General features: G+C 33.4%; 1 protein-coding gene across 2 annotated transcripts; it reads left to right on the forward strand.

Annotated features, from left to right (window-relative positions):
• Positions 1 to 2,405: 2,405 nt before the first annotated feature.
• LOC101263627 (flowering time control protein FCA) lies at positions 2,406 to 13,808 on the forward strand. Of its 2 annotated transcripts, none has more exons than XM_004244516.5 (14): positions 2,406 to 2,820; positions 3,322 to 3,392; positions 4,422 to 4,500; positions 4,942 to 5,024; positions 5,122 to 5,173; positions 5,589 to 5,665; positions 6,296 to 6,362; positions 6,731 to 6,810; positions 6,895 to 6,959; positions 8,301 to 8,376; positions 8,668 to 8,868; positions 8,956 to 9,081; positions 13,200 to 13,282; positions 13,384 to 13,808. In XM_004244516.5, the coding sequence occupies exons 1-13, from the start codon at positions 2,550 to 2,552 to the stop codon at positions 13,242 to 13,244; spliced, it is 1,293 nt and encodes a 430-aa protein (XP_004244564.1). In that variant the 5' UTR covers positions 2,406 to 2,549; the 3' UTR covers positions 13,245 to 13,282; positions 13,384 to 13,808. The 2 variants fall into 2 exon arrangements, with proteins under 2 accessions (XP_004244564.1, XP_010324590.1); XM_010326288.4 differs by having other exon boundaries at positions 2,456 to 2,820; positions 13,200 to 13,287.

The following is a 13,808-nucleotide window of genomic DNA, read 5'->3' on the forward strand; positions in this document are numbered from 1 at the left end:
GTCAAGTTAAAAAGTGACAAGTAAAAGTGAACTGATAGAATAATAAATATAATATCTTGAAAAATATAATAAGAAAATTACTATAATTAATGATAAAAATTAATTATTAATTTCATACTAGGACAAGTATTATTAGATTCTAAAATAGGATAATGAATGACAAAATAAAGTACATGGATAAATATTTACCCTATTTTACTTCATTATTTTTTGAAAACTTGTGTCCATAGGCTCTACTTATATAATTTAGTGCCATGTACTAGATAATTGAAACAAGGAAATCATTAATACATAATTTACATAATTATTTTATATGATCACTATTGTTTTTATATTTTAATCATATAATTATATAGTGGAATCCCTTATATATTATATGCAATAAATGAGAGTGACAATGAAGTGGGGGCTAAAATGTTTGACTTGGTGCCAACTTGCCCTGCAATTTATTACCCCTTTAATCTATAGGCCTCAATAGAATTATGTGATATAAATATAGTGTATTTTACTCTTTGTCAGGGAATACTTTTTTAATATAGTGATGCATTTAAAAAATCACAAACTAAAAACACACAGCAATTTATTATAAGATCTCTTTTTTAATTTTATAATTTTAATTATATTAAAAGGAATGTTAAAATTTAAAACTTGTCAATAATTTAAAACTTGTCAATAAATTATTATTTTTAAACAAACTACAAAAACATATATTGAAATGAAGAAAATATCATACGAATGGTAAATAATATAATCAATGATGACAATGATAATTGGGATGAGCACCGAACGGATATAAATGTTTTGGGGTAAAAGAACTTAAAGTGAAGTAATATTATTAGTTTGAGAGGAAATCGCTAGTTGATAATTCCATACCAATTCTATTTGAATTACTCATTTGAAAATAGTGTTCTTTAAAAAAAAAAATACAATAAAATAAGGGTATAATACGGTTAAGCAAACTTATACTACCTAATTACTTATCATATGTATAGTTTGCTATAATTATTACTCACGACTAATATTATACATTAATTATGCAGGATGATTTCGAGTTTGTATTATTAATAACGTTTGTATATATATAATTCAGTAAAATATACAAATACATATGTATAATACACAATTATATAACCTATATATATATATATATATATAATATATATATATACAATTCACCCATTTCCCACTCTCTGCCTCTCTTGCTCGCCTCTCCCAATCTCGCTCGTCTTTCTCCTCCCTCTCCCAATCTCGCTTGCCATGTACATAAATGCATATGTATAATATACAATTATCTAACCTATATACATATACAATTCACCTCTCTCCCACTCTCTGCCCTTTGTCACTCGAAACTTTCCTCCCTCTCCCAATCTCGCTCGCCTGTTTCCTCCCTCTCCCAATCTCGCTCGCCTCTCTCCTGCCTCTCCCAATCTCGCTTGCCATATATACAAATGCATATGTATAATATACAATTGTATTCAATTATCTAACATATATACATATACGGTTCATCTTTCTCCCACTCTTTGCCTCCTCTCTCTCGCCTCTCTCCTCTCTCTCCCAGTCTCACTCGCCTCTCTCCTTTATATAACGTGTAGCTACGAATTGTAATTGTCAAATTATATCTATGGAAAATAATCAGGCTATTTATTGAGTGAATGTATGTGCAAGTTCTCTATAAAATAACTAAAAAAAAATTAAAAGCTATATTAATAGTTCTATATTAAAATTATATGCATATACATACATATATATGCTAGACTCACCTACGTGACATCATCATAAACCAGGATTTTTTTTATATTTATTTATTTTCAAAATCAATCTTCCCCTTTCATTAAACATTGTGACTTCTATGAAAAGTTTTGATTTAATATGAAAGTTTGAAACTTTAATAAAAAATTGTGATTTTTACGAATAGTTGCAATTTTTTTGAAAAATTATAACTTTCATGAAGGATTGTTACCTTTCCGAAATGTTATAACTTCTTCAAAGAATTGTGACCTTTTCGATAAAGCAAAATAAACATTTGTTGACAATATCCTTTATTGTCTATAAACAAAGGAATTTTCTTTCATTTTAAAATAACGAAAAATCTGAACTTCTTTTTTTTCTTCGGCACAAATTAATAGTCGTGTACTTTGCTTCTCTTGAGTGGCTTACTATACCATTGTATTTGTATTAATACATTGGTGAATAAAATCATTTTATTCTGTAAGGATCTATTCCTTTAAACCTCGAGTACTATAGGAGAATAAATTCATTAAGGGGAACACTACGCATTTAATGTATTCAATTTTTTTCTTTCTGTTTCATTTTATTGTTACAGATCCCAGTATGTTTTTTTACCGTCATTAGTTTATGCTTATGAATATTAATAGAACACTTTAAGATTTTGATAAAATACTTTATCTTGAGATAAAATGTTATAACAATGTAGAGTGTGTATCAAAAATACGAATATTAGTTTAATTCGGAAACACGGTAATTTACCTACTTAATATATATAAATAAGAAGTTCAAATAATCAATTTACCAGTTGATGTTCAATGGACCAGAGGAACGGAGAACGCCGGTTAATCCAGCCGGAATTTCACCGGAACCCTCATCCTGCACCGCCGAATTGGCCTTCCGACGACTCTATCTCTCGTAACGATGGGAACTTAGACAATCACAGAAGGAACTTCCCCGGAGACGGCAATCACTACAATCGCCGGCAACATCACCAGCATCACCATCGTAACCCGAATTTTGAGCAAAAATTCGGTGGTTCCGCGCCTTTTCCTGTTCGTAAGAGACCTTTCGATCAAGCAAGCTCTGGTACATGCATTGTTCTTCTTCCAATTAAATAATTTCTCATTCCTAATTTGTTTGGCACTTTTGCTTATCGTGAGTGAATTTGATTAACTTTTGTGAGACTTGATAAAAAATTTTTGAAAAAAATTTAAATATGTGGAAACTATAGTAAAGAGTAGCCACCTCTAATTCCACTGGATAGGTGTCACCTTTCACCAACCTTTCATCAGACCATGATAAATAAGAAGAAATCAGCTGGTGTTTTTTGTCTCTGCTGGGATTTGAATCAGAGACTTTATGATTTTCGATTCACTTAATGGACCGCAGTAGAGTATTATGAGTTGCATTTTACCTTGTATAAAATTGGTGGAAAAGTCACATCCTAAAATGCTGGTAAAGTTCAGTTAATTGAATTTGCTGATGCAAAAGAGCCAAACTTTTTGGGACAGAGGGAGAGTTTGAATATTTTACTAAGTATTTGTAGCAGGATTCGCCAAGTAACACTGCTGAATTTTGTTTGTTTAGACTTTCTGGATTGTGGCAGTTTTGTGAAACTCTATGTTGTAGGAGTTCCAAGGCCAGCAGAAGAAGAAGATGTAAGTCTTATAATTGAGTATTCAGAAAAATGATCTCTTTTTTCCTTGTTATGTTGCTATTTAGTTGCATTGAATAAGTGGGATTCTACGTGCTATAAGTTATGCTTAAGAGCGATACTTGAGGCTTTTAATTAGAGCTTAGATAGTAACAACAAGAAGAAGAATGTCTACTATTTGTCTCAACCCCAAAGTAGTTGAGGTTGGCCATATAAAGCCTCTATACATTCTGCTTCAATTAGCCAGGTCTTAATCCCAATACCTAATAATTGTTTTTTTTAAGACAAATAAATGTTTATAAACATAGACATGCTCGAAATCTCACATCTAACCTACGTTAACATACAAATCTCTTACCAAATGAAGATAGTCCTGACACCTGAGGACACTACATGAATGTATGTTTAGGACAATGTATTACTCGAGTATAGCCACACACATCTTGCACATATTTTTTAACACTAACTTGGTGTTTATCAATGGAAGTTTTATACTTGTCAAAAACATGTACCAACAATGATTAAACCTTAATTGTAAGTTGATCACTTTCTCTTGCTTTCCTGTCTCTTTGGAGGGAGCTATGTCTGGATATTGACTTCCGTTGATCATTTTTTACTCTTTAATCTTTGTGAATTCTAGGTATCCTATGATATACACAGATACTTCATATGTCTTGGATTAACCACATCAAATGAATATTATACAGTATCCTGGTATTCAATTAAAATTAATCAGCACCACCTCAATGCCAAAGTAGTAGGCGTCAACTAACATTTCCAAATAATATGTACAGAAGTAATAGATATCCATTCGTGTAGGTAGAATCCGTTAACCACTAGCTTCAGTCCAAATCAATATGTACAGGCTTTCCCCTGTCCAATCATCCAGTTATGTTTCATTTCAACGGGATGTTAAAAATTTGAATTTTCATCACTCAAGTGCTTGCAGATTCCATGTTTTACTTTGACTATGTTCATTATCTGGGCATTTTGAAAATATTCCTACATATTAATACCCGCTCTTTCAATTCAGGTCCGGTCTGTTTTTGCTGCACATGGGCACATTGTTGAGTTTGTTCGTCTAACGGATAAAGGCACCGGTCTGAGGAAAGGTAGAGGAATGTTGTAACAGTTACAGTTGCCAGGCTATCTGTCTAGTGTACTAGTTGTAGTTTACATTGATGGTGTTGATTAATCAAATCTCCTGTCATCTGTACTGGGTTCTGTATTACTAAAGTAGTTCAAAGCAGGTAAATGCAATTTAAATATTGTGAATCATATAAATTACCAGGATTTAATCTTTTTCCCCTCTGTGAAACAGCCTCTCTACCCCAAAAAGGCAGGGGTAAGGTCTGCGTAAATGTTAAACCCCACTCACCCCAAATTCTTCTTGTGGGGCCGGTTTTTGTTGTTGTTTATGTTCATTATATTCCCTGCACATGTATATCATCCCAGAAGTATAATATTTATCTTTTTGACAAGTATAGGTATCAGAATAAAAATGAATGTTTTTCTTTAAGAAGAACAAAAATAAATAATGATTTACTCTGCAGAATGTTGTTTTGTGAAGTATAGAACGCTAGATGAAGCTAATAGGGCTATTGTAGCATTCAATGGTCGATATACTTTCCCTGGGGTTAGTTCCTTCTCTGCTATAAAGTTTAAAATGATTTACCCTCTCAAAAAATTATTGATCTCCTCTTACTCGGTTTGTATATATTTCTTGCTTGCAGGGTGAGTTTCCCTTAACAGTTAGGTATGCTGATGGGGAACGTGATCGTCTCGGTAATTTTTACTATTTCTGTTCAAAATTTATAAATAATAATATAGTTAATCATATGCTTTGTCAAATTTTAACTAAAGCAAATTAGAACGCTTCCACTATTTACATTATCCACCAAATTCACTCCCCACCTGCTGTGTTAAGCTTCGTGTATGACTGCAATTTTATTTTCCAGGAAAACACATAGTAAGAAAAAGACTGTTCTGCTGTACTAATCAATTTTAAGAATAATAATAGTAAACAAATAAACAGACTGATTCTTGGGAGGTTCAAAATATTTTTGTTGAATTGACATGGGAGATTTTCTCAAGTGTATACAGTCTGAATTTTAAGTTATCTCGTTGTGCCTCTTTGTGTTTATTTCCAATGCTTTATTATTTTTATCTCCACTTCTACCTTCTTTTTCTCTTATTGTAGGAATCTTGACCGAACACACTCAGAAACTTTATGTTGGTGGTCTGAGGAAACAAGCTTCCAAAAAAGAAATTGAGCATGTATGTTCCACATATATGCGTTTATTTAACCAAGACATCTACACTCTATCTTCCGTTTGCTCCTTCAGTTTTTGCTGTTACTCTTTGTTCAATTTGTCCATTCTTTGCGTGAGTGTCTATATGTGTGTGTGTGTGTGTGTGAGAGAGAGAGAGAGAGAGAGAGGGAATCTGCATGTTTCATGCTTCGATTCTTGTATCTATAGATGATATGCATTGGGCACAAACTCAAGCTTTTGTGTACTTAGTGTCATTGGATGAAACAATATGTAGCAACTACTTTTGCAGTAATGTATTGTAATTTTCATCTAGAGGATATAACTGATGAAGATTAGAACTTGTTCCATCCCACTTTTACCTGGCACATTTTTTGATTTAGGATATAGTAAATTACCTCATAACCTATGCCAAATAACAAGCTTTATTCTGTTTTCATGTTTGAAAGATGAGTTCATATCATGATATTATGTCCTCCGATTAGTCAATGCTCATTTCATTACCTCTATAAATATTGTATGAAAGGGCAATTTAATCCTTGATCTATATATACTGTCAAAATAAGAGACGGTACTATCTGTTCCACTTTTGAGCCAATGGAGAAGTTTTGAATTGTATGTACTTCTTTGCTGGCAGGTATTTTCTCCATATGGGATTGTTGAAGAAGTCTTCCTAATTGCTGATGAACATAAACAACGCCGTGGTATGTAACAACCACTATCTTCTCTCATTATTATTTGGACATCTAATTTGCAGAAGTATTTGCATTTGACAACAGTTTGCAAAGATGCTCTCTTACTGAGCCAAGTTACAAGTTTATTTGTCACTATGGCTGCTTCTCTAGTTGCTGCCAACAGTTCAGCTGGTTGTACATCCTCCTTAATTTTACTAATCAAGTGTTTCTTGACCTGTTTGAACAGTTTAGTTGCATTTGCTATATTTGGTGCCGTGCTTATTATTCATGCTGCCTCTACATAAATATAATGTCGGCACACCTACTTCTGGATTGTCTGTACTTTCTTTGTGTTTCAACTTTTTCTTCTTGATGTTGATATTATTCTTGCCTTGAAGGAAGTGCTTTTATCAGGTTTGCTTGTAGAGACATGGCAGTTGCAGCTATGAATGCACTACATGGTACCTATATAATTAAAGTAAATCCCTGCATTAAACCATTAATTTATATTTGTAGTCTGATCTGGAACCAAATCTCATTTCTCCATTTGCTTGTGGTTCAGGTATGTGAACACCCATTGGTTATTCGATTCGCAGATCCTAAGAAGCCCAAGGTGGGAGAGTCGAGGTGTGCATCATTCTTTGAATTTTTGTTTTCCTTTATCTTTGAACGGATCAACCGTTTCTAGTTTAGGAGTACCTCTTTTTGTAGGATGATCCACTTACTTTTTCTGAATAAACAAAGTAGTAGTAATTTAGGATGAAAAAGTTAAACACTAATTTTAAGAAACTAGAATGGAATTGATACTCTTCTCACCTACTGGGATATCAGAGATTTTCTTGATTGAGAAAGTTAAAAGTGTTTATGATCAGTGTTTTAGAGGCTTTTTTTTGGGCTTGCAGAACACCCTGAGGCTCACATGTGGGGCTTTGTTTTGTGAGGCTTACACCACAAGCACCTGGTCTTGAGATCTTAGACACGCTTAATGCTTGGGGCTTGCCCAACAGTTCCTATGCAAATCATGTGTCTAATTTCTAATTTGCAATTTTGACCTTCAAAAGTCTTCAGCAAATGAATGATAAAAGTTATATTCTCTTTGTATTTCGGATTTTATTTAAAAAAATACCTTATGAAAAAAATTCATACAATTGCTTATGTAGTTTTAAATTTTTTTTGTAAGTTTATGCTTATTTTGGTTTTTTATAAAAATGGAATCAATTAAATATTCTGGGATTTTATGAGTCCTGTGCCTTGGGGCTTATGCCTCACCCCACGTGTGATAAAATGCTTTATCTCATGCCTCTGTCTTTTATAAAACTGCTTCTACTTCCCTCAGGCATCTTGTCTAGGATGTCACATATTCTGGAACAAGTTGCTATAGGTGCTTGTTTGTTAGGATTCTTAGGGAAGGATTGAGTCACCAGATGATGAACAGGGAAATCAAATTCAACTGCCTTTGATTTTCCCTTGCTTTTGTTTGAATTCCTAGATCGACCTATTCTTTTATATGAATTCAGCTCATCAAAGGGAAGCTGACACCTTAGAGTTCAATGGAAGAGAGAACTCCTATCTCTTGTTTCTGATTAAATTCTGCGTACTTCATATTCCTCAAATCCTCCTATAAATAGGGGTCTTCTTACAGTAATAGGAAGTCAGTCTTATGAAACTAGGAAAAATAAATCCTAACTAATAAGAGAACTACTAACAACATAATTAAATTCTTCCTACTTTAGAATAATAAGAAAACTACTAGCGTTATAATTAAATCAAGTTATCTGGCTCTCTGTCCCACAAATGCGTCCACAACATTGTTCCTATCCGGCTCCATTCTATTTATTCATTCAGTTCTTTCCAGTGTGTTTCTTATGCAAGTCCTATTCTGGTTAAAGTACGTTAGACTAGCTTTTAGCATATCACCTCTTGTATTTTAATTTGTTGATTGTTGTATGTGGAACTTACATCTTGCAGGGCACCACCCCTTATGAATGAGCAATTCAATGGGAATATAGCAGCTAACCAGTCTAATCACCAGAGTCCAAATCAGGTTATTGTTCAATTTATTTGATCAAGTAGATGGCAACATGTCGTAATACATCTCTTACTATTAGAATGGCCTAACAATTTCTATTAAGAGCTGAAGTTTCTTATAGTACATCTAATTTTGTGCTGTACGAGCTTAATCTTTTTGCCTTTTTGAGAAAGGATCTTGATCTTATTATCCAAAGCAAATGATCTTTCCTATTTGAAAAATGTGCAACCCCCATTACAGAATTACCAATGAAAGACACAAAGCAAAAAAAAAGAAGATGTTTCAAGTATGTGTTGCATTTTGCAGACTCCAAATAACAGAAGCAATCCTCAGACAGTTTTCAGCACTCATGTTGGATCAGATAATGTTTTGCCATCAGCTGCATCTTCTGTCAATGCAAAATCTTTAAATGCTGAGATGGTGGAGTCCATAGATTGTGAATGGAGTGACCATATCTGTCCTGACGGAAACTTATATTATTATAACTGTGTAACGTGTGAAAGCAGGGTAAGATTTCATTAGTTGTCCAATTATTTTTTCCCACTTGATCCATGCCCCTCAAAATGCAATGAATGCCTGAAAACATGCAAACAGTGGGAGAAGCCAGAGGAGTTTGCACTTTATGAAAAGAAATTAGAAAAGCTAGATCTACAGCAACAGGATCAGCATAATTTAAAAGTTCCAGTACGTAACACTCCAGAAGTATCTCAAATGCGTCAGGTACAGCTTTTCTCAGGGGAACCTTCCTTTCATGCAGCAATTAATGATTTTTTTAACTTGTTTTTTACTTTTGTGGTATAGCTTTTTTATTGGATGTTTTGGATTTGATTTTGTGCATGAAACTTGAAGGTTTTCATCCTTTGATTGATGAAACCTTGTTTACCACTTTGGCTAATCTTATATTTGTTAATTTAAATGAAAATAAGTCATTGACCACTTTTGTATTGGGAGGTTTCTGAAGTTTAGTATTTCAATAAGATGCTCTGAACGGTATAAAATGTAAAGCTTGAACACATATTGCTGGAAGGTTTTTGAATGATATAACCAAATATGAAGCGTAGGAACTATATGTTTGGTGCATAATGATGCATTGACAAACTAAAAGTTATCTTGATAGGAACCTGGAAGGTTAGAGGCAGTCAATATGCATTTGGCTGCAAATCACCTCTCTTGTTTTTCTCCTTGGTCTCACACTCAGTTTAGATCTTACCAAGATTTCACTATTATTAAGTACCTCAATTTAAGATCTTTAGAGGAAATGAAATACTATTTTTACATTTTCTTTTGAAAAGCATGTCAGTTTGTAGTACAGCTCCAGGGATATTCCTTCTTTATCACCTTTTTGTATCTTTTCCCAGTAAACTGACGTCATTAACATCATTTGGCACCCATATATATGTACAGATCCTTACCAAAAATATCTGCCTGGAAACAAAAACTAAGATAAAGTAAAAATAGTTGAAAAGGGCTGGATCAAATATGTTCATGCTGACAGAAAATAATTTTTTAATTCGGGTGACAGGATTCTTTTTTTCTTTTTATTTTTCTTTTCATTCAAGAAAATGCATGTAATATCAGTGACTGCTTTAATGTTGGTTGATATTACCTCCAGACATTGTTATGTCACAAATATATTCAGTGAACAGCCACAAATTATATTTAATATGGGCCACATCCATTTGTGAAGAAAGCCTTCTGTGTAAAGATAACTTTAGCGAAGAAAGTCTTCTGTGTAAGATAACTTTAGCGAAGAAAGCCTTCTGTGTAAAGATTACTTTTAGCTACTCTATGTGGTTCCTAAGGATCTCCTTATCTTGCCAAACAGAGTATTTGCAATAATTCATCTCATCTTTTGTCGTGTATTCATTATCTGTACTGCTACTGAGGTAGTTATTCCAAACAACGGAGGCTACTTTCTGGAAGCGTAGAAGTCAAACATATGGAAAGATAAAAGATGTTAATGCTGTCCTTATGCCTAACTTTGCGAATCTGTGAAAAGAAAATATAGTGGATAATGTTTGGCTTGTTACTTCTCATTCATCTTGCTACAAAAGCTGTTTTTTCAATGAATTATCATGAGAAATTATCCTTAATGTCAAAGTCAGACTTCCCAGGAAAGGGTTTTTTCAGAATGTTTTTGTCATTGTGAAACTATAATCTAAAGGCTGGGTTTTGGAAAAGCTGCGAATTGTCATTGCTTGCACTTTGGAGATAGCAAACAAAAGATTTTGTGGAACATTAGATTTTCATATATCATAGTGAAATAGAGACCTATCAAAAGCGAATAGTTAAGAATTTCACATGGCTACAGAAATTCCAATAGTCTAGTTACAGTTGAAATTAACGATGTGCCCTGGTAAAAGTTGTGTGTTATTTAGTGCACATGTTGTTCTGTGAAGTAGCAATTAAAAATGGACATATCTTACACTTCAGTAGTAATAAGAATGAATTAGCAACTGATCTTGGGCTCATCCTTTCTTTTTCTTGATGGGATATTCATATACTGCTTTTTATTTATTTGTATAAGAAAGGTTATATTTTATCATAAAAGTAGTTACCAAGGACATACTGTAAATTACAAGCAGAGAGATTCTGGGAAAACTGTTACATATCATTGTGCCATGTATACTAATTACTTACATAAATGAAGATGGCGTAAAAGTCATCATTGGATATGTTCAAATGGATTAACTTCAAATATATACAAGCAACTGAATATAACGAACAAACTTGAAGTTGGATTTGCGTGGAGCTCAAGGTTGACTTTTTAGATTTTACCTAGATTAAGATATAAGAGTATAGTTTTAGTCGGGGGTGGATGTTTTGTGTATGTTATGAGTTCATTTGAAACTAGTGACTGGCTCAGACCCTGTATATGTGTTAAAACTTAAAAGAACCACTAGATAAAAGTACAAATAGTAGATTTCTACAACAACAACATATGCAATAAAATTTCAGAAAGTGGGGTCTGGGGAGGGTAGTGTACGCAAACCTTTCCCCTACCTTATGGAGATAGAGAGGTTGTTTCCTAAAGACCCTCGGCTCAAGTGAAGCAAATCAAAGTAGTAATGAGAAGGTATAATGACAGAAAAGAAAACATGGTAACTTTATAAAAGCAGTGCAGAGGATACAAGCAAGGTATGGTAATTCAGCAACATCAAACTTAGTAAATCAAATAGATTGTGACAGAATCTTGAGCTTAAAATCCATAACTTCAAATCCTGGATGCACCTCTGGTTCTAGTTAGTATATAAAAGATAATAGAAACTTATATTGAGCCTAAAAAATTTCAAAACACTTGGGAGGAGAAAACATACTTGCATATCTATAGAAGGTGAAGAGGATGTTTCATGGATTTTAAAAGCAGGTTTTGTTATGTAGATAAGTGCCTTTTGAGTTTTTGTGGCAGATTTGTCTTGGTCAGTGTTGGAGAATATTCCCTGAAGTACTTGGATTAGTTGTGCCATCAGGTTAAAAAGTCGGGATATTAGAAATAGTAGAATTACATATTGGGTTCATATTAATAATTAGAAGTTGGATATCTAAAAGAAAGTGACAAGCTAGATCCAATCAAAAACGGGGAAGATTCATCCTATTCAAAGTGGCCCAAAAAGATGTGTAAATTGTCACTCTACAGTAAATTAGTCTCAATCTTATTAGATAGTTGAGTCATGAGTGAATAGACTCGACTCTCCTTGGGAATAATCTCTTTTTTGGTTATTGAGTGTGAGGTGAGATTGAACATTGTGCAGATCTATTACTTCTTAATTCATAAGGTACTACTTACTTGAAAACCATCATTGAGTAGCAACTGTAAGAGAAGAAAGAAAAAAAGAGGTCTAAATGGTTCCGAAGCCCAAAGAAGGATACACATTAAAAGAATGATAGTTTTTGATAGAGTTGAATGAAGATAATGTCATATGTTATGATTATAAGGCTGACCCGAGTTAGCTTGTCCTAGTGATTTCAGTTTCCTCATGTTAGTGAATTGTTTCACTCTATATATATAAATGGACAGACCTTGAACTAGCTCTCCATTAGATGGTATGTGGCTATATCTGTTATTAAAAAAGATGTGGCTATATCTGTAAACTAAAAGTTTCAATCTGACTATAATGCAATTTTTTGGATTAGTATTTGTGTGAACACACTCTATGCGCAGTTTCTCTTATCTGTTACTATTGATATGTTTGACATAAGAGAATCACACACTTATTTCGTTCCTATTAATAGAACTGCAAGATTACTCCTTGTTGCATTTTTTGGATCCTTCGGAGGAAATGAAAGAGTAGATACTTTAAGGGGACCTCAGCATTATTCCAGTTTCGAAGCCAATGTCTTTCAGATCTTTCTGCTAATGTGTTCCGAATCTTTCTTGTTGGTGTAAGAATTTGGGAAGTAAATGATATATTTTTTTGGATTTCCTTGGCTTCTTAAGTTTTGTATAGAATCCATACCTTTTCTAAATTGCATCCTATTAATGATATTTCATTACTTCAAAAAATAAAATAAAAAGAATGGAGATTACTCTCCTGTTCTCCCCTTATCGTGGGATTTTATCACAATGGACCTCTTTTTTATTCTGTTTACAATATGATTTGTAAGATATAGTGATAAGCTGACTGTTTCTCGCTATTCAGAATTAGATCTTGGATTAGGTCTTTTTGGAGGTCAGACTCTGATGTCCCATCTCAGTTAGATATCGATCTATAAATATATTTGGTCAATCATCAGCACTTATATCTGGACATTTGCATATGAAGCATCTCAGTAATTGCTTTTGGAACAAAGAAATTATTTAGTCTTGTGATCTTACACATGATTTTCTGAATTTTCAGGAACTCGAAACAGCTAGTTCAGCGGTTCCTATGGCTTGCGTCTAAAACATGGATTTTCATTTTAGGAGTTATTAGAACTGAGTGTATGGTATCGGACATTGCACATTTTAACATTTCAATAGTTACCTTTGGAACAAAGTAGCTGTCCATTCTCATGATATTATGTGTTTTTCGGAATTTTCAGGAACTTGAAACAGCAAGTTCAATGGTTCCTCTGGCATGTGTGTAAACAGCATCAGTTTTCATCTTAGAAGCTACTAGAACCGGAAACGGAACACATATGGTTTTGTTTTTTCAATTACAAGTGACAGTAGCACTGAAAGGCAACATTCTGAAGACTGATGTGCATTTGTATGAACCTTTCAACTGCTAGAGATTTACTTGTGAACTTTGGACTGTTTAGGGCCCTTCCCCAGTTGGGAGCAAATATGTTTTTGTATAGTTGTTTTAGATTTTTTTTCCCCAACTCTTTGTTTTAAGGCCCGTTTGGACATTATTTGAAATTAGTGATTTGAAAGTTAATAGTTTTATTTGGACATATAATAGATTTCTTAAGCTATATTTTCTCAATGAAAATCACACCGCTACCTAAGGTGTCTTATTGATAAA

Source organism: Solanum lycopersicum, chromosome 8, assembly GCF_036512215.1.
Source record: "Solanum lycopersicum chromosome 8, SLM_r2.1".
NCBI lineage: Eukaryota > Viridiplantae > Streptophyta > Magnoliopsida > Solanales > Solanaceae > Solanum > Solanum lycopersicum.

Coding starts and splice junctions, on each gene's coding strand:
- LOC101263627 (XM_004244516.5), top strand. CDS start 2,550: ATGGACCAGAGGAACGGAGAACGCCGGTTAATCCAGCCGGAATTTCAC. Junction 6,811..6,894: donor ATGGTACCTATATAATTAAA/GTAAATCCCTGC, acceptor CTTGTGGTTCAG/GTATGTGAACACCCATTGGT. Junction 6,960..8,300: donor CCCAAGGTGGGAGAGTCGAG/GTGTGCATCATT, acceptor TACATCTTGCAG/GGCACCACCCCTTATGAATG.